The sequence below is a fragment of the Hevea brasiliensis genome, chromosome 16, assembly GCF_030052815.1.
Source record: "Hevea brasiliensis isolate MT/VB/25A 57/8 chromosome 16, ASM3005281v1, whole genome shotgun sequence".
Lineage (NCBI taxonomy): Eukaryota > Viridiplantae > Streptophyta > Magnoliopsida > Malpighiales > Euphorbiaceae > Hevea > Hevea brasiliensis.
In genome coordinates this window covers 56,578,274-56,603,015 of record NC_079508.1, presented here as the reverse complement: position 1 = coordinate 56,603,015, position 24,742 = coordinate 56,578,274, and the positions used below count along the sequence as shown (strand labels likewise).

The 24,742-nt window shown below is 35.0% G+C and overlaps 3 protein-coding genes across 3 annotated transcripts; 1 reads left to right on the top strand and 2 right to left on the bottom strand.

The window, feature by feature from the left end:
* Nucleotides 1–382: 382 nt before the first annotated feature.
* On the bottom strand, nt 383–5,388 carry LOC110666333 (mitochondrial uncoupling protein 2). Its single transcript, XM_021826777.2, has 9 exons — nt 5,033–5,388; nt 4,067–4,282; nt 3,904–3,982; nt 3,630–3,763; nt 3,077–3,175; nt 2,867–2,971; nt 2,081–2,155; nt 1,591–1,677; nt 383–867 (listed from the first exon to the last, which is right to left on the bottom strand). The coding sequence occupies exons 1-9, from the start codon at nt 5,228–5,230 to the stop codon at nt 829–831; spliced, it is 1,032 nt and encodes a 343-aa protein (XP_021682469.2). The 5' UTR covers nt 5,231–5,388; the 3' UTR covers nt 383–828.
* A 724-nt stretch (nt 5,389–6,112) lies between these two features.
* LOC110666331 (proliferating cell nuclear antigen) lies at nt 6,113–9,137 on the top strand. The gene is made up of 4 exons (XM_021826773.2): nt 6,113–6,623; nt 8,043–8,195; nt 8,299–8,396; nt 8,571–9,137. Exons 1-4 carry the CDS (start codon nt 6,305–6,307, stop codon nt 8,799–8,801), a joined length of 801 nt encoding a protein of 266 aa, XP_021682465.1. The 5' UTR covers nt 6,113–6,304; the 3' UTR covers nt 8,802–9,137.
* A 936-nt stretch (nt 9,138–10,073) lies between these two features.
* Nucleotides 10,074–16,383, bottom strand: LOC110666330 (neutral ceramidase 1). Its single transcript, XM_021826772.2, has 10 exons — nt 16,255–16,383; nt 15,791–16,170; nt 15,168–15,376; nt 13,899–14,243; nt 13,111–13,375; nt 12,750–13,020; nt 12,511–12,636; nt 12,191–12,254; nt 11,298–11,464; nt 10,074–10,910 (listed from the first exon to the last, which is right to left on the bottom strand). The coding sequence occupies exons 2-10, from the start codon at nt 16,111–16,113 to the stop codon at nt 10,362–10,364; spliced, it is 2,319 nt and encodes a 772-aa protein (XP_021682464.2). The 5' UTR covers nt 16,114–16,170; nt 16,255–16,383; the 3' UTR covers nt 10,074–10,361.
* Between the last annotated feature and the right edge of the window lie 8,359 nt (nt 16,384–24,742).

Here is a 24,742-nt window from a genome sequence, read left to right as displayed (position 1 = left end):
ACTAGTTCATAAATTTCACAATTTATGGACATTTAACAATAGAGAAAAAAAAAAAAAAAGAAGAAAAGAAATTCATCAATGATAATTTGGAAAAAGAAATTTAAAATTTACATTGATATTCTAAACTGTATTACTCAAACAGATGAATATTCAAAGGTTGAATGCACTACATTTTCCATGGTAAAAAAGCAGTGCAATTTTTTTAATATATTTTATAAATCACCACTAATGAATTTGTCATTGTTTTTATTCATGTCATTGAACATATTCTTAAAATCCTTTAATTGAATTTGTTTTTTCACATGATAGCACACCATTGAAGAATAGGGACCCGATGATAAACAATTGAAGAATAAAACTTCAAAGAGCTTAAAAATGAATATATGAAAAATGAGTTGAGAGAATGAATTACCCAACCATTAACCGGGTTCCATACAGATGCAGGGCAATTAGATCCATTTGAGCAAGGGTTACACAATATTACAAGAATGGGTGGTACTTGTATAAATAGCCCTCAAAAACATAGGGTTTGAATCATTCAAAAGAACATGTGAGGATATAGTGCCGCTTTTGGATTGAGTTTGAAATGCAAATAAGATGATGACATAGTGATGCTTTCAGATTGAATTGGGAGAAAGAAACTTGTGATCCCATGGAAGGATAACTTTAACGAAATCTAGCCTGTGTCTATCATATGAAGATATTTCTCACTGTAACCAAGTGGAAAGAATATGAGCACTGAACCTTATTTTTGGTGGAAAAATCTCCAATAGTTGAAGAGGCAGAATACCAAACAGATGCATGTCTTCTTGCTTACTAAACTTATCACTAGTCATAATATATTTCTCTTGTGAATATTCTTTTCACCTGCAATAACCAAGTAAATAAGAATAAGCCTTCTCATGGTTGGCAGTAAACAGGATGGCTTCTACGAGCGGTTTGAGCCAAAAGAAAACATCGAAAACCTTTGATGTCCCATGAAATGGCCAAAGAAAATCATACAGCAAGTAGTACTTTCTCCAGCACAAATATAAAACAGCAAGTGGAAAGTGTCCATGCCAAACACAGAAGTGAATTTAAGCTAATATCATCATAGTATTACAGCCAATATAAATAGTTAAATCCTTTTTTAAAGAACATAAATAGTTAAATCCTTGATTTCATATGAAATGGTCAATGAAAAAGGTTCAGGAATAGTACTTTCACCATCACAAACATAAAACAGTGTGGAACCAAATGCATCCCTAACACATAAGTAAACCTAAGCTAAGATCATCATAGTGACATACCAATGGAACAGTGGAATATTGAAATTCTCAAAAAAAAAAAAAAACTTGCATTGTCGCATCCAACATACTTAGAACTTAAAATATCCTAAAGTACAATAAAGTATAAATAACAGTTTTCTACACTGAAAAGAAAATATTTTAAACTCAAGCATTTTTTTTAACCCTTTGAAAATATCTTACCCTGAGGAATGCGCAATACAACCACAGAATTCAAACCAATGAACGAAGCAAAAATGAAACAACTACACAAAATTCTAAAAGGATAACACCAAAAGTTAAAGACAAAATGTGCAAATCTTACCTGCTCAAGAGTCAAAAACATAATGACATTCCAAGATCCCAGACGACCAAAATTTGGGAGGAAGCCCTTATAAAAGGCAGAAAACCCCTGCAGTGCATAGTGGCTGCAAGTCACTACCAACATAATCAAGGTAGTGTTTCCATTGGTTCTCATATAATATTAGACATTGATTCCCCTTCAATCCACTAAGAACAGTTGAATAAACAAAAATTTTTAAGAAACTTGGGTTAAAAAGGAGTGAGATTAATAGGGAAAACAAAGTTAACCATGGACATGATAATTTGTAATGATAAAGCAGGTAATGATAAAGCAGGTTAAACAACTTCCTATACAGTTTCTGGAAATTACAGAAACATCAAAGAGTTAGAAGTTCCCAATATCAGCTTTGAATCTTCAACTGCTATTTAAATTAGTACAGCTAAATGTCAGCATAGCACACGGTATGGAAGGAACCCAGATGAAAACTTAGACCAAGTTAACAGTTAGCTACCTCATTCTTCAGTGTCTTGATGAAACAGTCAAGAGTGCTTTTGTACGATGAGTCTCCCATCATTCTAGATTTCACCTGGAACACAACATGCACAGCATCCAATCCAGTATTGAATGACTACGTCACCACCATTCATCAAAAAGTCTATAGAATTGCAAAATATAATCAAAATGTAAAGAATTTGTAACACAAACTCCAGTGACACAATACAACCTTTGTTATTCCTGTGCTGAATTCTCTAGATTATGCAAGGGCATGTCGGGTTTATTTTGGAAATGGAATGAAAATGGACATGTCTAAATTTCAAGAACCTTATTCCAAGTTTATTATGGAAATAATGAAATGGATGCTATTTTAATATAAGTTCAAACTATTTAGATGCAAAAATATCATAAATTATTTTGGTTCCTTGTGAACCGAACAAAAAAAACAATTCTATTTCAAGAATTGCATTCCATTCCTATTTTCAAAGCAAACCAAACACTGCCAAAATGTCAGATAAACATCAATGGTCACTCGTGAGTTCTGAATAAAGTCAATTGCAACAATAGCAAAATATCTTACCAGCTTCATTATCATTTCAATACTATGATTATTGTTTCAATAACTTTTAGAACAATGCCTATTCAATAGGCTTATCACTAAAAATGGTCTTAGCAAAAAGAAACAAAGCCCATAGAAAAGTAGAATTATGGCTATAAGCAACGATGAAGATAATGTTGACTTTTTTTTAGCTACTACTATTTATTGGCCAGATTTACAAGCAAGTGGACAAAGGAAACTTACCACATCAATGGGAGAACCAATACAGACTGCAAAAAACCCTGCACCGAGACCAGCTAGGAGATGAGTAAAAACATTGTCCATGAACCCAGGAATTTGCAAAATTGTCTGCATAACTATAACTAGATTAGGATGCCGCTGAGCAATTATATAGCCACAGGCCATTTCAACAATAAATAAAACTGCAACTTAAAACTAAACACTAGGTTTTACCTGTTTCACTTGATCATAACTGGCTAGTTCAGCAGCATTTATAATAGCATTTCGTGCTATGTTGGGTCCAAGTCCAGTCCACAAGGCACCTAGTCCTTCCTACTTTAAAAAGATTAAAGCATAAATATACTAGGCCTAGAGGAAAAAAAGGCAAACCTTTATAGTTTTTGCAATTAAGTTACAATCATCCTTTTAATTTATTAATTTTGTCCCTATTTTAAAGGTTAGTTGTAAATTTGCCCAATGGTCATAATTGAGTTAGGGGTGCTTACGTGGCAATTGACGATGATGAAAATATTAATTTTAAATTGAGGAACCCACATAATTCAATTAAAGTATTATTTTTGAAAATTTTAGGTTGGGTCCCACAATTTAAAAAATAATATTATTGTCCAAGTTGTAAGCTCCCTAGACTTCAAATTTTCACCGTTGGACATGGTTATAACTAACCTCAGAAACTATAACGAAATTGCTACAATTAAAAGGATAGGACATAATTGCAAAAACATGAATTACTAGCAATAAAATGACTACTGCGTTGTAGGAAACTAGCCTGTCTCACTATGGTAGAATAAGCATCCAAAGCTCCAGCATATCGCCTAGGCACACCACTTGGTGATTTTCCTTCAGCTTGCAGCCGCACTTTAACAAGATCAGTTGGATTAGCAACTGCAATTGCTATAGCACCTGTTCAATGTGAAGGATTTTCTAATAAGTTGACAAGATAAATATCTAGTTTCCACTTAATGACAGAAAAGAGGAAAGTGAGAAGTGACCATTGTTTAACACAATTCAGAACAGTCAAGACATATGCCAAATGTGTTTACCTGTTATAAAAGCTGCAAGTATCTTCTGGTATAAAGGAATATCTCCAACAAAATCACTGCCAACCAAAAATGTTTTAACCTATCCAACATGCAATTTGTGCGAAGATGTCAATGTCTATCAACAATTAATAACGTCCATTGATGGAATTTACTGAAGACATACAGGTTCATATAATCCAATCCTTAAACCTCCATAAATGAACTGGCGATGTAATCCTGCAGTGATGCCCTTCCAAAGTGCTGCTAAACCTTCTTCCCTAGCAATAGTAGCCACAGTACCCAATAAACCCCCATATTTGGGTATTACTCCATCCCCAGTAGAAGCTTTGCGTTGGAGCTGAAGCCTAACTTTGGCAGTGTCCAGAGGAATGGTACAGAACTGTAAAACCCAGGAGCACAACAGACATAAAAAATGATAATAGTAAACAAGATCTGGAGAAAGAAAGAATGAAAAGGAAACAGATCGAGCAAATGTAATCAGCTACTCTAGCAAAACAAATTATAACTATTCTAGCAATTAAAAGCCCGTATGAGCTATTTTAATCTCACAACACATGCTGAAATGCTGCTCGATAAGTAGTTGAGATTTAAGACTGCAATGTCTATACTTTCTACTTTCAAATCTACTAATTCATTCCTATGAACTACACTTTCAAATGACTGAGATAAAGGCATATTCGTGAGTCCCAAAACTACAAAATCAAGTTAACTAAAGCTGCAGCCCATCAGTAACAGATAGGAGGCTAGATACGAAGATGAAACAATAAAAACATTCTTACGCTTCCATTTCTGACCCAAATTACGTTCAATCAACTTAAGTGTACAATAAAATATGACCTATGTTCCACTAGAAATGGAGCCTATCAATTTAGATGTTGCAATAAGCATTCAAAATGTCATGGTCAGCTTTCATTTATAAAACCCCAAAATGCATTCCAAACAGTCAGAGAGAAGACTCTTAGATAATCAAAGACGAAAAATAAAAGCAGCTACCAAAACGGAAACAAGAAAAATCCCAAAATTATGATTCCCAACAAATCACCATAAAGCACTAAAAGGGACAAGTAGAAATTCAATATAAATCTAAAAATCAAATGGCAAGAAATAGAAAGAAGAAGAGAGTTGACACCTCGGCAAAACAAGCGGCGAAGGCACTGCAGAGGAAGACTTCAGCGAAGGAAATCTCAGATTTGGGCTTGAGATCTGCCATGAGGAGAGAAGAAGAGGATTGGGCAATTATGAGTTGAGTAAGCGAAGAAAAGAGAGAGAGAAAAATCCAGGGTTTTAAAAAGAGGAGAGAAAGAGAGAATATGAAGAAAAGGGACATGAAAATACAGCTTTCAATTGGCTAATGGCTAGCCATCGAAGGTTGTGTGAAGGTAGCTGGGTTTTTCACTGCTTGCTGTTGCTCGTCTTCTACTGCAATGTTCCTGATCTTGTGATTATATTATGAGCTGCTTCTGTTTCTTCGTCACAGTTCACATGTTATTATTAATTAGTTACTAATTATTTTTCATAGGCTTCATTACTCCAATATACTTTTTTTTAATGTTTATTTTAAATTTAAAAAAAAATTAGTTAATAAAAAATATTTTTTTAATTAAAAAATTAAATTATTCTTTTAAGAAAATAATTTTTATTTTTAAGAAAATTATTTTTAATTTTTTAAATTCAAATAATTTTATTAAAATTTACAAACCACATAATTAATAATATATTTTTTAAAAAAATATTTTTCATAAAAAATATTTTTTATGTATAAATTATTTAAAAAAAAAAATTAAATGTGACCTTATATTTATAATATTCTCAAAATATCTTTACAATTTTTTAATTATTATTAAAACTTTTTTATAATAAATTAATTATTCAAACTTAATAATAACAACTTTAAAAACAATTTCAATAATCCTGTATTAATATTTACAACTTATTGAATATTACATTTTTCCATAAGAAATTATTTTTCATTATTTTTATTAGATATAAAAAATTAGATAAAATTAATACTCTATATTCTAATAATATTAAAATTATTTTTAAAACTAATAGATTTCAAAGCGAAATTAAAAATAAAAGGAAAAAGAAAATTCATATAAAAATAGTAAATTATCGCTTTAGCCCTAAACAAAATATCCATTAGGCCCCTTGCCGTCTGGAAAACGGGTGCATGATAAAAAAATTTCTAACTGCTCTATACAATCCTTCCCCCCTCATTGATGGTATACCGTTTGGTGGCGGGAAACAAAGGTAAATCCTAATGAATCCCGCCCAATCCCAATCGCGCTTCTTTTTAAACGATTCCCACTCTTACAAGCCTCACAATCTTTCCCTCGCCCTTTGCTTCTCTGAAAACAAATCTCTGTACCTAAACCTAATCTGACACCTGAAATAGGAGAAGATGCTGGAGCTGAGGCTGGTTCAAGGATCCCTTCTGAAGAAGGTGCTTGAGGCAATCAAGGACTTGGTCAATGATGCCAACTTCGATTGCTCTTCCACGGGGTTCTCTCTTCAGGCCATGGATTCAAGCCATGTCGCTTTGGTGGCTCTCCTCCTCAGATCGGAGGGTTTTGAGCACTATCGCTGTGACCGTAACATTTCCATGGGCATGAATCTCAATAACATGTCTAAGATGTTGAAGTGCTCTGGAGCTGATGACATCATCACCATCAAGGGTGACGATGGCAGTGATACCGTCACTTTCATGTTTGAAAGTCCTAGTATGTTGTTTTTCAATTTTATCTGTTCTTTAATCTTTTATTTATTCTTTTTTGTGGATTATTTAGGGTTTATGGGGATTATGGTCTTGCTGTTTTGACTGGCTTTTTCTTTGATTATTTTGTGATACTTTCTAGTGTCATTTGTTTGTTTTGTGATCTGGGTTTTCTTAAGGAATTTAGGGCTTTGGTTAAGATGAAAGAATTTGGGATTGAGTCACCCACGTGGGTCAACCCCGATTCATCAATTTTGGTAAAAAAAAAAAAATCCTAACCGCATGTAACTACCATACGTGCCACTGCCATGCATAATTATATTGGCCAAAGGTGGCCACATTTCCTGAATGTAAAAGAAAAAAGAGTAAAATTCCTTGCACCTGTTAATGAGACTTACGAAAAGAGAGTAAACTCCTCTTGAAGACACTAATAATAGAGAACCAATACAGAGCAATAAAGTATGGTAAAGGAAAATGCAACCATGTGTGCATTTTTGGCTTGGTTCTTAGTCTTTAGAAACTCTCAAATCAATCAAGAAATGGAGCACTTATTTTCTGCAAATTAAGGTACATTTGGACTGGCTTTTCAATAAAATTTGTATTAATTATATGATTATATCTTCACTAATGATCAAGATTGCATGAACATGGATTAGAATCCATGTGTTTAATGTTTTCTTTAGAAGATAATTAGGTTTTTGGTGATTAATTGAAGTGTTTGCTAATTCAAGCTTATACTTCAATTCATTTATTGGGCGATTGTTATTGAAAAAAGATTGCGCATTGTTTATTTGCTAGGAATATTTTCTTAAACAGAAAAATAAATCAGTTTGAATCTCTAGGAGTGTTATATTAGTCAATGGGCTTTCTGATTCCATATGTTTGTTTTTAAGATTTAGCTTGTGTAGGAATCAACAATCTGCATTTTTCTTTGCACACATGTTGAAATTCAGGGCTTCTCTTTTTATTAATGTTTTTGGTTGAGAGAAGTTTGCTTTTCTTGTCTTCTTGAAGTATAGTTCTACTTGATTTAGGTTTATAATTGTTTGATTTGGCATGGTTTTTTTGCTAATTAAGGAATTTATGCTCTTGATGATCCTGGGAATAGAAAAGAAAATTTAAATTAGAATATAATGCTTGGGATGCAAGAAGAGAGTAACATTTTGAATTATAAATTCTAGATAATTCAGTCAAGTTCCCTTGGTTCTTATATCTGATAATTCAGTCACAACAATCTGTTTTCTTATGGTAACAATCACAATTTTGAGCAGCTTATATTCAATCATAAGTTTGGGAATGCATTTGGTACAGAGTATTACCACTTTAGCTGATCAGTAATAATTTTGACTTATCTGTGTGTGTAATTCCTGTACGAGACAAGAAACTGATATTTGTGTTTGTTTTCCCTTTATGTAATGTATTGAAGCACAAGACAAAATTTCGGACTTTGAGATGAAACTGATGGACATTGACAGCGAGCACCTGGGAATTCCTGAGGCAGAATATCATGCTATTGTCAGGATGCCATCGGCTGAGTTTGCAAAAATATGTAAAGATCTTGCAAGCATTGGTGATACTGGTATGTCAAAATATATTTATCACAAGTTCTGTAGGTGTTGCTTCTTTGTTTCATTTATGTGCCTTCTAACTTGCTAGATATTTTGGTTGATATGTGCACATAGTTGTGATCTCTGTGACGAAGGAAGGAGTAAAGTTCTCCACAAGAGGTGATATTGGCACTGCAAATATTGTTGTTAGGCAGAATACGACAGTAGATAAGGTATTCTCCTATTACCTATTATCATTACAAATGCAAATTACTTGGAGTAGCTGTTCAACATTATTACAGTTTTCTAGATAGTCAATATTTTGAAATAGCTGTGTACTTTTTGATTGCAATGCGACAATATCATGAGATGGCTATTGCTGATATATGGGCAACTTAATCTTACAGCCAGAAGAAGCAACAATCATAGAAATGAATGAGCCAGTTTCATTGACCTTTGCATTGAGGTATATGAACTCATTCACTAAGGCGACCCCATTGTCAAACACAGTTACAATCAGCTTGTCTTCAGAACTGCCTGTTGTGGTTGAGTACAAGATTGCTGAGATGGGTTATGTCAGGTTCTACTTGGCTCCGAAGATAGAAGAAGACGAGGATGAGACTAAGCCCCAAGTTTAAATGTTACTTGCATTGCTAGTCTTGTCTTCTTGTTCAGTGCATTCACATCTAAAGTTTTCAACTAAGGCTTAGGACGTTTGTTACTTCCATCATTGGCTATGTTGACACCTAATCAGTCTGTAGTTTGTAGAATTCTTAAAGCTTCTTTAGTGGTAAGATTTTTGGACTTCACTAGATACGAAGTTTCTTTAGTCCATTCTTATTTGTGGCTTAGTTCTGGTTTATGTTCCTTCTGCTTTAACCGTTTGGAAGTGATACCAGCAATGCCTTGGCTACGCTCGTGTTTCTGGGAATTTTTAGAAAACAATCTAAACGAGAAGAGTGGCTTATTTGATATTCATTTTTGTTATGCTAAAAAGTTCCAGCAATGACTATGGGTAGAAAGAGCAATCATAACATATTTCTTGCCATAGCATGGAAATCCAAACTTGAAACCCGAAGTTCTGTATGAATTATCATATGGTGTTAAATAATCAGAGAGAATTTGAAGAAGCTGGCTAGCAGTAGAAATTAGTCTATCCAGTCCCCACTTTCCAGATGGTGACAGCTGAAACTTGCAAGATGGCTATTGCTGATATATGAACAACATAATCTTACAGCCAGAAGAAACAACAATCATAAAAATGAATAAGCCAGTTTCATTCAGATTTGCATTGGGGTACATTAAGACATTCACTAAGCCGACCCCATTGTCTAACACGGTTAAACCGCCTGTTGTGGCTGGGTACAAGATTGCTGAGAACGGTTATATCAGGTTCTACTTGGCTCCCTCTAAATATAGAAGAAGATGAGGATCAGACCAAGCCCCAAGTTTAAATGTTACTTGCATTGCTAGTCTTGTCTTCTTGTTCAGTGCATTCACACCAAGCTTTCAACCAAGGCTTAGAACGTTTGTAACTTCCATCATTGGCTATGTAGACTACCTAATCAGCTTGTCACTAAAGCACCTAATCATTGTCTTCTTTGTTCTAGTTTTAAAAGGTGTTTTTGCGTATGCGGAGGGAGGGAGGGAGAGAGAGTAAAAGGGGCAAAGTACAGAAAATTAATTACCTTTACTCCCCAATCGGCTGAAATATGGTGATTGGTGACATAGTTTTCACACTAATTAAAGCCTATGATCCTATTTAATGAAATAAAAAGAATACCTTCACAATAACCTGATTTGTGGAGGCAGCTTAAGGGAAGCATGAAACTGCAATATGCGTACAGAATTATAAACTGTTCTCTCAGTTCTTGCTCCTATCTAAACTATTTTCTATTAAGGAACATTAATTAGCCAACTAAGTATCAGATAAACCACAAATTAACCACACTGAATAAGTGTAACCAACCAAAAAGGAAAAAAAAATGGTGAGTTGGTTTAGTACAAGGTAGCCCTGCTGCCCCAAGTACATCAGATATGGAGATGAATTAAAGTTTATCCTGATTTATTTTGATCAGGACAGAATAAGGGCTTCCTGAGTTAAAGGTGATATATGTAGAAACCCCCAGTAATTATATCATGATCAAAACAAATACAAGGATAGAATACATGTGCCTAAGTTATCAGAATAAGCTTTATCATTCTACAACAAAAGCACTAGATGAGCCGGTGAAATGGCGAACAGAACCCAGAAGGCTCTTTGCAGCACCAAAATGTCTTATTCTATAGACACCAGGTGTGGCAGACTGTGGGATCCTCCATTCCAAGGTTGCCTGACTACGCGCACTTAGTATTGAAGGTCTTGACCACTTAAAGCGAAGGCAAAAATCATCATCATCATATGCTGGAGCCCAGGTATCCTTTCCCTCAAGGATCTCCACAAGGGCAAATGTACCTTCAATCATGAGGTCATTCCTGGGGCATGCTGACCAGAAAACAACTGTTACTGTCTCACCTCTCTTGAAGGTAGAATTCTTTGGAACATCAGAAATGCAATCACCAAAATTTACACCGCCAGGGGTTGTATCCATTACAACTGGGGGAAGCAAGCTTATTTGCTTATTTAGGAGATCAGGTGGTTGCGGACCAGGCTCCACAGCCTGTCCACTGAGAAGGGCGCTTGCAAGTTTCTTGAACTCCTGAACATACGCACTGAGTGTGTGTGGACCAAATAAAGTGGAGGCACCCTGAGAATAATTTCACTTTCTGAGAAAAATGAACTATAGAGCTAACAAGTACCATACCCAGAAGCCCTAAAACAAAATTATGACTACTAATTTAGGCTCACACAATTATTCCCCATCATGATCCATTGAAATGCTGCTTAAAATCATGCAGTACCAATCTAAAGGTAGGAACTTGACAGCCTCATGGAACTCCCATTATAGAACCAGCTGGGATAAGCTAGTTTGGCTATTGAGGCATGTTCCCAAGGAAGTAAAGCAACCTAACCTACCATCATTTTCTGAATGCTGAAGCGTGTTTTAAGACAATAAAATTGTGGAGTTTTTCAGTGACTAGTTTGAATATGAAACTATTTTATTTTTATTTCATTAACTAAAATATATACTTACTTCGTATCTCTGCACTTCGTATTCTTCAAAGGTGGTCACGTACTGTGAATAAGTATTAGTCAAACCAGCTATAACAACATGAACATTGCCACTGAAATCTTTATTTCCACTTGTTAGCACCGTCCTCACAGCATCTCGAAGACGCCTCCCAGCCATTGTTGTGAATTCTGTTTGAAAGAAATGTAAAATTCATGAACTTTGAGAAGCATATTGGTTGGACAAACAAATATTGATGCATAAAAAGTGTTGAAACTAATTACAACAGAATAATATCATCGACCACTTGATTGCAATTAGAGTCAAAACCATGATTCTCCTATCAGGGTTAATGTTAGTATAATTGTTATTGCGAACACAGGTCCGATCAAATTGGGGAGGGACCTGCCTGTTCAGCCAATTTGGCTGGCTGTGCCATGCCAGTTCACCAGGCCCAGCCAGTTCGCCAGGCCAGGACAGCATTGGCCTCAGCATGGAACTGGACTATTCTCAAGCACTATTTAGTTACATATTGTACAGAATATAATGCTTATGTTTGAAATTGATGATAAAACAGTCAAATTTGGTTTTCCAACAAAAATGTCTTGTGTTCAGCCCGCCACAAGTTAGACACATTCTAATTAAACAAATAAATTCATTTGCATTGAAAAGACGTTGCACATTTCTCCATTGAACAAAATGGACTGTGCTGAGGTTGACCTCATTTGGTCCATCCCAGTCAACAATTATAGCTGGCAAAAACCAGAATTTAGCATGTTTTCCAATCTATGGCTATCAAACAAATTTCTCATTCCATCTAAAATCAGACATTAGTCTATTTGCAATAATGAGACAATAAATCTACAAATGATGAATCTTGCAGGGAAAGAAAGGAAAAGGACAATGCAAGTTTATACCTCCTGGTACACTAAGAATGACTAGCTGCCCCACTCTCAGGATCTGGATTGGAAGTATAGAAGGCTGCATAATCCATGAACAAACAATTAGTTTTTAGAAAAACTAAGTTTTTTAAGACCAACATCAAAAGACATTTGTTGGATAAAATTATTGAAAAAAAAAAATACCAGTTATCAAATACTATCACTAGCAAAATCTACCCATCTTGAGTTTTATAATGATCGAATTTGTGAGAGCATAAAGTATCATCTTGTTTAGAACTTTATTACTGACTACATTCTCGTCACACAACAAATGTATAAACAATAATGCAACTCACTGCCCAATCATACGGTTGCTTCATTTCACCAGTATCAAGTAAGATGGGTTTTGGATGCTGACAATCAATTTGTTCCTTATTTGGTGTTTTCAGGAAGTTACGGACCAGCCTCCAGAAGGTATTTCCCTAAGATTTATATCACAATGAAAACAATCACACAAAACATTCAGAAATTGAATATCACGAGCATTGTGAGATAGAAAAATTTGAGACACATTAAGATAACAATAAATGATTACCTTGTCATCTCCTTGCTTAAAATCAAAAGCTCCAGGTCCATCTGTTGTTCCTGCAGCAAATGCAAAGCCCATTGCAGCAGGACAAGTATTTACTACCTCAAAACCTCCCCCTTGTTTAGGAAGTGTCACTTCAAGCTGGGAGAAGTCTAGGAAGGTGTGACGATAATCAACCTTTCCATTTACTTGCTCAGATGCTTTGTTGAAAAGTTCCACAGCTTTTTGGAATTGCCTCTCCCCAATAATCCGTGTACTTTCAAACTCATCAGGATAACTGTCAGGTTAAGCTCAAGGTATAATTTAGTATTACACATTTAAGGCATATTGTACCATCAAAAGCACTAAAAGGAAGATGATTAAATACCCAGGTCCTCGGCCATAGCACAACTCATTCTTTCCACCACAGGTACTGTGGTTGAAGTCACAAGGTAGCCCAGTGTCTATACAGAAGGCTCCAAGCACATTAGGGCTAACATCACCACAGTTAGTTTGACAAAATGCAGATACAAATCCAGGTTTCTCAGCCTGCCTAAGAGTACTTCTGACACGCCTTGCAACACTAAGAATCTTGGTTGCTGGTCTACCAGGAGAAGACTGGAAGGATGCAGCAAGCTCCAGAAGCTCATGGCCTGCAAATACACAAATATCAACAAGTAAATGCAAGGATGACATTTTTCTCTCTCCTACTATACATTTCAATGGGCAACAGATGCAAAGTTGGAGCTATATTGCATCATTCAGATAGTTCAAATTCGCTCCTAAAGTTGTTTAACAGCACCGGAGCTGTGATAATAAGATATCAGATCCAAGTTCAGCACAGTAAATATTTTCAGAAGCTACAAATTGTCCTAAGCAATTATGCTTATGTTTTCGCATCAGTCACAAATTCATATATCAGTCATCCACACTTGCTTCTACGCAAGCTAAAAACTTTAGCAGATAATATGAAATTTTTCTCTGAAACCATAGATAAAACAAGCTTAAGCCCTTCTGAATTGCAGTATCTTTTTTTTTTTTTTTGGATAAGGGATTGGGTGATTGGGGACTCAAACCTAACACATGTCAACTAAGTGATATACTTTTAGCCATTGGACTAAACCAGGCTAGACTGAATTGCAGTATCTTGATAGAAGTGCAAAATGAGCAACTCACGATTACTAGGCAGGCGTGGAATTATGTTTGAGACTCTTCGAGGACTTCCATCAGCTACACTTTCATCAGAATATGAGCCGCCAACACCATTCTTTTCAAACCAGTCCTCCATAAATCGTGCAGCTGCACCCTTGTTATCCCCACTTACCAAAGAGTTTGTACGACTCATTGAAGTTCCATGAGTAGCAAACCAATTGAAGCTACCAACTGGACCCCACTCATTATCAACAAATTTCAGAAGAGTCATGTCTTTGTCAACATCGTACATGTATTTGTTACGCTCTTCTGCAGGATTATTAAGATATGCACTAGGACTGCGATTAACACCAGCATCTAACAGCTCTCCTGTCAGTATATAGTAAAAAGCCAAAACCTTCATGAGATTACATAAAACCATACAACCAAATCCAGACCCCTGAATAACAAGAGAAATGGAAAGGAAAAGACTAGAAGGAAAACAAAACACAAGCAAAAGGTAACAATAACAAGTTTCTCTACAAGAGCATAGATTCAAGGTGCAAAATAAAAATGGGTACGTTGTGGAATAATAAAGATTAAGACAACAATGAAAGGAGTAATTCTATGTTTAAATCCTTTTGTTAAGGGAAAAAAAAAACCAACATTAACATAACAATAAATGTATAATTGACTAAATTCTCTAAATGTTGAAGGTTATCATTTTCCTAGAAGTCACGAAGATGAAAGCCTTTTATCTTGCCATATAACTGGATTCATGCATATAAAGTATAACATATTTGCATGCATCAGTTGAGGCAATTTACTGCTATAGAAAAGATAAAGGAGGTGATGAATTAATGGAAACATTTTGGATAAAAGGCATCACATCACTAGACCGAAAGAGATCTTGAAGCTCCATATGAAATTAACAAAGAAAGTTGTTTTGTCAAAAAATTGCAGAAGCAAAAGTCATTTCAATCACAAAGCATCCCCAAATCAAGAAAACTCACACATGTTAATGCTACTGAACATAAATTGCAATGCTGATCCCGATTACAGAGGACTACTCTTTTATTAGGATAAAAGTTAGAGAACAAAGAAGCATGGAAGCAAAATCAATAAGTTTATAGACTTGATGCATTCAAGAAGATACCAAATTCCAGAACACAAATTCAAACACCATGGAAGCAGCCTCCTATTTTCTTTCCATCCATTAGACAAAGGATTCACAAATTAAAGATTATTCAAACATTTGATCCTGTTGACAAGCAGCAGAAGAATGCAGCACTAGTAAAAGCAAATCTCGCTTACCCTTATTCACAAAAATTGATCCTGGCCGGAGATTTTCATGAGCTTGTACTATGCTCTTCTCAATGCCATCTACAATAACATCAAAAGATTGACGCACAAATCCAAGTGATGTTATAATATACACAACGTATTGGAGGTAGCCCCCAGGACCAGCATGGGTATGAATACCACTGATAGCAACATTCTGTTCAGTATAGAGATCCCCATACCTGCCATTTATTCACATAATATTATTTCACAAGGATGATTTTAAAAACCAGAAAATAAAACACACTCCTGTGCATTCTAAGGTATGCACTTTTTTTCAACCTTATCAAACCAATCTTCCAGATTTCACATGTTCTGAAATTCTGCTTCTTTATTTTGCAGAAAATATCTTTTATATATATATATATATATATATATATATATATATATAATGTTTTGAATGTAAATTGTTTTCTAAGAAAATGTTTTACATGAAAATATTTTCCATTCCATAGTTTGATTACAATGTTAAACTAAAGTGTTTTTTTAATAAGATTGTGAGGAAGTCATGATTTTCCGTTAACCTATTTTCATAAGTGTCCCAAACGGCGAAAAGTATTTTCTCTGCCAAACTAATATGCAGAAATGAGGATTACCTCGCCTTCAATCGCTCAATCACTTTAATTTTCACAAGCTGTGAGGCCATGCAAGCATCCAAATTGACGAATACTACCCGGCTCGCCTGTGGCTCCGCCACAATAAAAGTCCGAGCCCGCAACCTAAAGTGAATCCCAGAAGCAATCTGCTCAGTGTTCGCATAACCCATCATATTAACATCAGCAGCAGGTCCTGTAATATCATAGCTCCCAAGCCCAATCAGATATTCGGAATCCGATAATACTGTTCCACTATTCACCAGCAAGAGCACTAGAGAAACCCACGACCAAACACGAAGACCAAATGGTGAAAACAACTCCATCTTGATTCCACCAACAAGAAACAAGCAAAAGAAGCTCAACCCTTTCTTCTCATTTCCCTGAATCAAACATACCCAGTTAAACACTGTGGGTAACAAAACTAAACACGAAATTAGAATATAAAAAGCATAAGAATTCTGCACCTTTCCACTTTCCACGAAACCAACTGGCTTTCTGCTAAACCTTGAACAGGAGACGATTATAAAGAGAGAGAAGAAGTTGGTATTTCAGGGACAGCCCACCTACGGTTCTTAGTGGGGTCCAAACCAAGAGTGTGGCAGTGATGACGTGCAGTTGGAGGCTTCCATCACGTGTAAGTTCTTGGATGAGTTATTTTGTTTTAATTATTATATTTTAATAATTTATTATAATAAAACCACTTATTTTTTATTTTTATTAATAATTAAAATTCAATAAAATCTTCACAAGCGTTAATAAGTAAAAAATAAGTGATTTTATTAAAATAAATCAAAATATAAGAACTAAAATAATTTACTCATCCTAAAGAGCTACTTTGCCTCAGCAAAGTTGAGTGAGGAGTAAAATTTATCCTAAGTTTTTAATAGGCGTAAGATCTATTTTGACCCTTTAAATGTTATCAAAAAGTTAAATTAGCTTTTAAAGTATTTTAAAATCCATTTAAACTCTTTAAATTTTTAAAAGGGCATATTTAAGTTTAAATTTAACAAAGTTTCAACGGAAAGAGTTACTCAAACTATCACAACCCAATTTATGAGCTTGACCAACACTAGACTTAGATCGACATAAAGCCTTCGAGACCTATAATAAGTCTTACTGTTCTCAAATCTATAACCAAAGCCTAAAAACTTAGGCCCAACATGCAAATAAAATTAAATAAAATAAAATATTTTTATTCGAATCAACCCAATCTGATAACCATAAAAAACTGAAGTCAGGGGAGCCCCGCTTAACCCTGATACCATCACTTATAAATTATTTAAATATCATACAAATCTTCATTTATTAATCTCAAGGATTTAAATTAATATGATTCCTAATAAGGTCCATACTACTGCTAACACATGCGGAGTTTTAGATCTCAAATTTAGAAAAAAATAATAAAATAATTAAATAACTGACGTTAAACCTACAAAGAAGAAAGCAGATTGCTGTGTAAAATAACTCATCCTATAGCCTAGAAAAATAGGTAAACAGGGATGAGCGTTCGACTCAGGGAGTAAAATATCGATTTTAACTATAATTTCTATAACTATCTAAAGCTAATGCATCCTAAAGAGTATAATGCAACACCATCAAAATTTTCATACAAATCACATCATATCAGTAAAAAGTTAATTTGGTGTACTCACACACCCAATAATATTTAAACAGTACATATACAGGAGCTGATCCCCTATACAGCTCTCTTAATCTAACCTCTGCCAACGAGTGTCTCTCAAGCTGGACTTTTGCTTGATAAACTAAATGCGGGGGCCAGCGAGATCATCTCGAGCAGTGCCTACCATGACTTATTCATAAAAGATCGGGTCTCAGTGAGTGTCTCTCAAGCCGCGTCTACCCATCCTATCCAAATCCAATACCATATACCACACGCACGCCAACGCATGCACACTGCTTCAAATTATCATAAATAACATTCATGACACTTCATCAATTAATAATGTAATATAAAACTTGCCTAGTATTTAACTACATAGATACATATTTATAAATGATGCATGGGCATGCCTGAACATATAATAATATTAAAATTATAATTAAAATTAATATTTTACTCACAGTACATCAGATATGACTGTAAATGTTGGGTGAAGGAAAATGGTCGACTCTGATCACCTATATAATTTTATTGTGAATTTATTAGTGCTAATTCAAATAAAAATAAATTTAAAGAGGCAATCCTAATTTATGCTGAAAATTCGACAGAGTTTTCCCTAAACCTAGGATCTACCCAACCTGCAAAAAGATTTAAATAACACTTTTAAATTCTCAATTTTCACAATCACATTTTATCAACATTATATGGCCCTCCTGGGCCCTCCAAATCAGATAATAGTCATAAACTTAAAAAATTATATTTTAGTCTATATAATTGATATTTTGTAAAAATCCACTCAAACAAACTCTAAAAATTCTAAAATTTTATCATGCGGTCCTTAATAAGGTTATAAAGCTATCGCAAAATGAATTGTAATTTTCTAATCACTCATGAATATTTTATGAATTTTTATTCAAGAATATTACTCAATTCCATAAGTTTCCAACAGCTAACATGTTCCTAATTCAACCCAAATCAACATTCACATACTTAACTCTCCATCCTCAAGCTTCAACCAATCATATAAATTTTAAATACCATAAATCCAGATGATCTTATAGGCTCAGATGCTAAAAATCTAACTAAAACCCACATATATTTTTCAAAAATATTCCACAATCATTTAAAAATTCAACAAATACCATAAAAATATCTCCAAATAATTTTACTTTCATCATATATTTTTCTTAGAATTTTTCTTGTTTAAGAAATACTGCATTTAAGCACCACAGATTGAGAAATAATGAAAATAATTTTATCCAAAGCTTCTCTGTTTCTCAAAAATTTTAAAAATTTATGAAGAAGTCTCTGGAAGTTGAATCATCCCCAAAGCTCACCGAAGCCATCGCCAAAACCACCGCGCCAACTACATCTGCCGGATCTGATCATACCATAATGTTCCTCTCCTCTTCCTCAGTCCATAGGTGGTCTCGGATCATTGATCCAATGGTCGGATTGTCCTATATCTGACGAAAAAACTTAAAAAATCCAAAATTTCTCTCCTCCATATCTCACTCATCCGACCACCAAATGTTGCAAAAAAGTTATCAAAAGAAAGCTCTAGGAACAAGCTTTCCAACGCCACCTGAATCGCCTCGATTGGACGTCAGATGAAGCAGGAATCGTGCTTGGAAGTTGCTGCCCATTGTGCGCACGTTTTTCTCTCTCCTCCATCACTTGCTACCGCTTCTGGTGCTTCTCCGGCCAGCTGGTGGTGAGCCGGTGACATCCAAGGTGAGGGGACCTCTCGCCGGTCGGCCATGGTGGTTAGAGGCTCACCGGTCAGAAGAAAAAGGGAGGGGGAGAGAGAGTGACGGGAGAGAGAGAGTTTTTGGGTGAGGGGGGGTTGCTGTTTTAACTTTTTTTTTTAATTTTTTTTTTTTTATTTTGGGTTGTTACATTCTTCCCCCCTTAAGAAAAATTCATCCTCAAATTTTCAAATAAACAAGGGATGAGGAAAGAAGGGTATTGGGATAGATGTGAGCATTTACTCCTCCAGCTATGCAAATATGTTTGAAACATTCTATTTTCCAAACTCTTCGTGCAGTATAGATCGCATTCCTCTACTCTCTAATTTTTACCGTAGTACCCTAAATGTCATCATATTTTACTAGAGATGCTCTTATCTCTTAACTATTCATTGGCCATTTTTCTAACATCTCAAGTATTCACTATACCTCTCTGTACTTGACTCGATGTCTCTTAACTTCAATCAACCTTGGCGTTTACCCCTCAACCTTCTGCTTCCCAAGGATATAACTTGTGTTCCTTATCCTATAATATTCTATAAGATGTTTTCTGTAGCACCTATCATAGGCATCTTATTATAAATCTTTACTTCTCATTTGACCTCAATGGTTAGTACCTGTGCATCTTCTCACTTTCATGATACTTCAAATTTCCAATATATTTATGTCATTACTAAAGTACTTAGACTAACCTCTATCCATCTTATGTAACTAGTTAGGTAGAGTTCCCTCCAAGGGCCAAGTGTATCATTTATCAATATTGAAAAGTGAACTGGGTCTCTCCTTCTATGTGACAAAAGTGTTTGTGTTCCTTGACAACCTAGCTAGTGCGACCTTATCATTTCCCACTCCTTCTCTGAAATGTAAGTATCTTGACTTCTTCCTAAAGCTCCTGATCATGTGATGTACTTTTTGATACATTGGCACTTAGATCGAGGCTCTACTACTCCCTTAATCTATCATCTCACTATAACTTGTTTTAAATATCTCTTAGTGTATCCTTAGCATACTTATTCCTCCTTATTCTCCTCATTGTAACCAACTCTGTTTCTGCTATTGTTGATAACTTTTCACCCTGTTGTACTTATTTCTTAACCTTAGTCCTATCTTGATTACTAGTTCCATTACTTCTGGAATTCTAACCTTACGATTGGCTCCTACCAGCACGTCCTTCCATTATGTGACATTTATAATTAACCATAGAAAATTTCTTCTTGTATCTCTCTTTCCAACTTGACCTTCAGAATATTATTATTTCCTACTACCCTTTGTAGTAAATTACTCTTCATGGTTAGATAAGTATCCTTGAAACTATAATTTTTACCTGAACTTTCATAGTAGTGAGAAATGAGTATTGTACCATAATCCCAGATAAGATATTTCACATGTTCACTCTCTTTAATATAATCACATCCATGGCCCACAGCTTTCCAAACTTCAACTTCAAATTTATCTATCAACAGCAATTTCATCCACTGAAACTCATCCACAAATAGCACTTTATACAGCTTATAGTTCAGAAGGGTTGCAAGCCCTGATATCTAACTCAATTTAACTTCTGTCACTACTCTAATCTTCCTTTCATACTTAACATTAAGTATGCACTTACCGTCATTCTCATACCAGGAGATTGTGTATGAATTGGTGCCTACCAAACTCTCAAATAACTAGGTCTCGTTGACTCAGTCTCTGTTCCTTATATAACCTTCTAGAACCAAAAGCACAAGCTAAACTTGAAGAGAAAGAAAAATATCCTCTTACAGTCAACTACACCCGATTGTCCATATAATAACATTTAACCTATGTTTCTTGGTCTTTCTCTTCAAACTTCATCATCTCCTAGCACAATTGTAATCAACCTATAAGGTATCATCTGCATGAACCCTTTACCATACCATTGTCCTTCCTGACATAATATTTTATAATTTATTAACTTTACTTATACTCGATCTATGATTCATACCTATCATCATTTATATTGTGCCCTCAACTTTTATTGAATCCTAAAGATTTCTCTCATTAATAGATTTTTCCAGTACTAATTCCACCTTTACCTATGGTCATTAATTTGATCCTTGAACTTTCTAGTGATTTATAACTACCTATACTTGTCGCTTTTCGTTCTACCCCTACTGTTATCCTATCATTATTGCTTCACTACAAAGTGATTATGTTGATCACACTAAAAACATTCGCCTGACATTCATAACGAACCTCTAACTACCTTCTCACTATCTCAAAAGTTTAGTCTAAAGCCAATGTGTCATTATCTATAATTCTTTCCTCTCATCATACCTATTTGATTCATTACATTGACTTTTATCCAACTTGCTACTTACTAACTTCTTTTCCCTACCTGATTAGATAATTCATAATACCATTACACACCTTTTAGCTTTTGCTCATTATTATTATATTCCTCGCCTAATCTTCTTGTTACTGTTAACAAGTTAAAGAAATCTTACTCCGTTGCTATCCACTTCACTTTAGGAATAGGGAATAGATAAAATATGATCCAATCATGTAACTCCAAGCTTTATATTCTAGCCCCCGGCACTACCTCGACTACATCATATTATGAGTATCACATTACTAGATTCCATACCTCTATCACTATTCTCACTAATGTGGTCCCATTTTGGGTTCTCCATCCTTGTCAATCACCTTGCCAAGAATAACACTTAGCCTACCCTATATCTTAACCTTGTTCATTTTATTATGCACCCTTCAAGTTGTCCTTTCATATATTTCTTTTATCTTGCCCATAATAGAACTTGACTATTATATTCCTGATTCCATTCTTCTTCCTAACATAACAGTTGTACTTGCTAACTGTATATTTCAGAGTCTCTACCAGGTTATCACATATCTGTGCTACTCAGATTTGGTCCTTTGACCACCCTAGCAAGTACTGCCACTGGCATTTAGATTATGTTGCATCTGTAATCAATTGTCCAAATTTTCATTATGCACTTTCTCTATCCACTAGCTTTTTGTGATTTATCTTCGCTAATTTATTACTCTTAACACTATTATAATTAGATTATACTATTGTTTTGAATAATATGAAGTTAGAAAGGAACTCAGGAAATTTTAGCCATACATTTATTGTGTGATCTCTATTCTTATCCTTTAGCCTCCATAATACCTTTACTACCTCGAGAATTGATTTTGTAGCAATTTTATTTTATTTATTTATTTATTATTTATTTTATTGTTATTATTATTATTATTATTATTCCATTTTTACTCAATTAGCCAAAACTTAAGATACTAGGCACCCAAATCCGTCATTCAATTCAAAGGCTTTATATCTATCATGATCTGATCATTTATGGTTCATATAATGGAGCTTGTACCCTCTCCAGGATACCCGAGCTAACTATTATCTACCACACTCTACAGTCCCATCTGGGGCACTATTTTATTGATCACCATCATTAGTAATAAACCCTTATCTCTCTTGAAAGAATAAGACCGCTTTACGTCATAACTGACTGCGAAAAAGGTACTACATCTACCACCTTGCCACAATCACGTCTGGTTATCTGCTCTCTTATCATACTGCAAACTCCTTAAAGCATCGTTTTATAAGCTATGAACATCATCCATAGCATCCTGTCTCCTTTAGGGGAGAAAAATCATACCCTACGCTCTACTGCTACACAACGAAGATACTGTTTTTCACTAAACATTAAACAAAAGGCCCATTGCATATCTAAGACCCAATATAAAAGACCAAATGGCCTCATCCTATAGGTGTTACCTTTAATTTATGACTATACTAAAACCTCTAGTCTTTCAGCAATTCCTGATGTAACTATAGCTCATTCTAGGGTAACTAAGTCACTGACTCTAGCTACCTTACAACTGTGACCCTTCGATATTCTAGCTCTAGAGTTTTAAATCTCTACCTGGGATTTCCAAACTCTTTTGCAATAATAAAACCCTGTTATGGCATAACTGTACCAAAATAAAGTATATTTGTAACAACCTCATTATGGAGCACCATAAGGATGCACGCAGCTCAACACAATAATTTCATGTTGGTACTGTAATCTGCAACTTACAGAGCGGACATCGAGAACATTATATAGTTACTACGATACGTCCTGACAGACTAGGTCTCACAATCTCTTATCACTCTTGAATCTACTGATATCATAAACTTACTCTGACTGGGTCATCCACTGACGACTGCCAGCAATGGTATCCTTACCCTTATCTAGGGCAACTGTACTTTCAAAACTCACTTTTATGTACTCATGCCTTGCACCAGATAGGCACACCACTTAAACCCATACTGATAAAAATATAGTATTTCTTGGAGTATGTATTTCCACGGCAGACCTCAACACGTTTGCTAAGTCTATTTCACATCACCATGTACTTCACAAAATTGAGATGCTAAACTGAAGCACTCTTATACTAATCGAGGAATAACATAGAATCTAGAAGCAAGGAATTACAGAAGAAGAAGAAACATAATCTTATACTCCACATGTGACAACTCTAGGTATAAACTTTCCCATGAAACTAAAGCTTAAGCTCTGATACGATATTTGTCACAATCCAACCTATGGGCCGGATCGGCACTAGAACCCGAGCCGGCATAAAAGCCCCCGAGGCCCGTAATAAGCCTTACTGTTCTCAAATCCATAACCAATGCCCAAAAACTTAGGCCCAACATGTAAATAAAATTAAATAAAATAAAATATTTTTATTCGGGTCAACCCAATTTGATAACCATCAAAAACTGAAATCAAGGGAGCCCCACTCAACCCTAATACTATCACTTACAAATTGTTTAAATATCATACAAATATTCATTTATTAATCTCAATAATTTCAATTAACATGATTCCTAACAAGGTTCATACTACTGCTAACACATGCGGAGTTCTAGATTTCAAATTTAGAAAAAAATAATAAAACAATTAAATAACTGACGTTAAACCTACAAGGAAGAAAGCAGATTGCTCTGTAAAAGAATTCCTCCTGTAGCTTGGAAAAATAGGTGAACAGAAGTGAGCATTCGACTCAAGGAGTAAAATATGATTTTAACTATAATTTCTCTGACTATCTAAAGCTAATACATCCTAAAGAGTGGAATGCAACACCATCAAAATTTTCATACAAATCATATCATAACAGCAAAAAAGTAATTTGGAGCACTCACACACCCAATAATATTCAAACAGTACATATACGAGAGCCAATCCCCTATACAGCTCTCTTAATCCAACCTCTACCAGCGAGTGTCTCTCAAGCCGGACTTTCACTTGATAAACCAAATGCGGGGGCCAACAAGATTATCTCGTGCCGTGCCTACCCTGACTTATCCACAAAGGATAGGGTCCCAGCGAGTGTCTCTCAACCCGCATCTACCCGTCCTATCCATATCCAATACCACACACCACACGTACGCCATCACACGCACACTGCTCCAAATTACCATAAACAACATCCATGGCACTTCATCAATTAAGAATGCAATATAAAACGTGTCTAGTATTTAACTACATAGATACATATTTATAAGTGATACATGAGCATGTCTAAACATATAATAATATTGAAATT

Excerpts from the sequence above, each read along its gene's own strand:
- LOC110666331 (XM_021826773.2), top strand. The coding sequence starts at position 6,305 with ATGCTGGAGCTGAGGCTGGTTCAAGGATCCCTTCTGAAGAAGGTGCTT. Across the intron at positions 6,624-8,042 it reads TTTCATGTTTGAAAGTCCTA|CACAAGACAAAATTTCGGAC; the intron begins GTATGTTGTTTT and ends AATGTATTGAAG. Across the intron at positions 8,196-8,298 it reads TGCAAGCATTGGTGATACTG|TTGTGATCTCTGTGACGAAG; the intron begins GTATGTCAAAAT and ends ATGTGCACATAG.
- LOC110666333 (XM_021826777.2), bottom strand. The coding sequence starts at position 5,230 with ATGTCCCTTTTCTTCATATTCTCTCTTTCTCTCCTCTTTTTAAAACCC. Across the intron at positions 3,764-3,903 it reads ACTTGCAGCTTTTATAACAG|GTGCTATAGCAATTGCAGTT; the intron begins GTAAACACATTT and ends CACATTGAACAG. Across the intron at positions 2,156-2,866 it reads TTGGTTCTCCCATTGATGTG|GTGAAATCTAGAATGATGGG; the intron begins GTAAGTTTCCTT and ends GTTGTGTTCCAG.
- LOC110666330 (XM_021826772.2), bottom strand. The coding sequence starts at position 16,113 with ATGGAGTTGTTTTCACCATTTGGTCTTCGTGTTTGGTCGTGGGTTTCT. Across the intron at positions 15,377-15,790 it reads ATTGAGCGATTGAAGGCGAG|GTATGGGGATCTCTATACTG; the intron begins GTAATCCTCATT and ends AATAAATGGCAG. Across the intron at positions 10,911-11,297 it reads ACGAAGTGCAGAGATACGAA|GGTGCCTCCACTTTATTTGG; the intron begins GTAAGTATATAT and ends AATTATTCTCAG.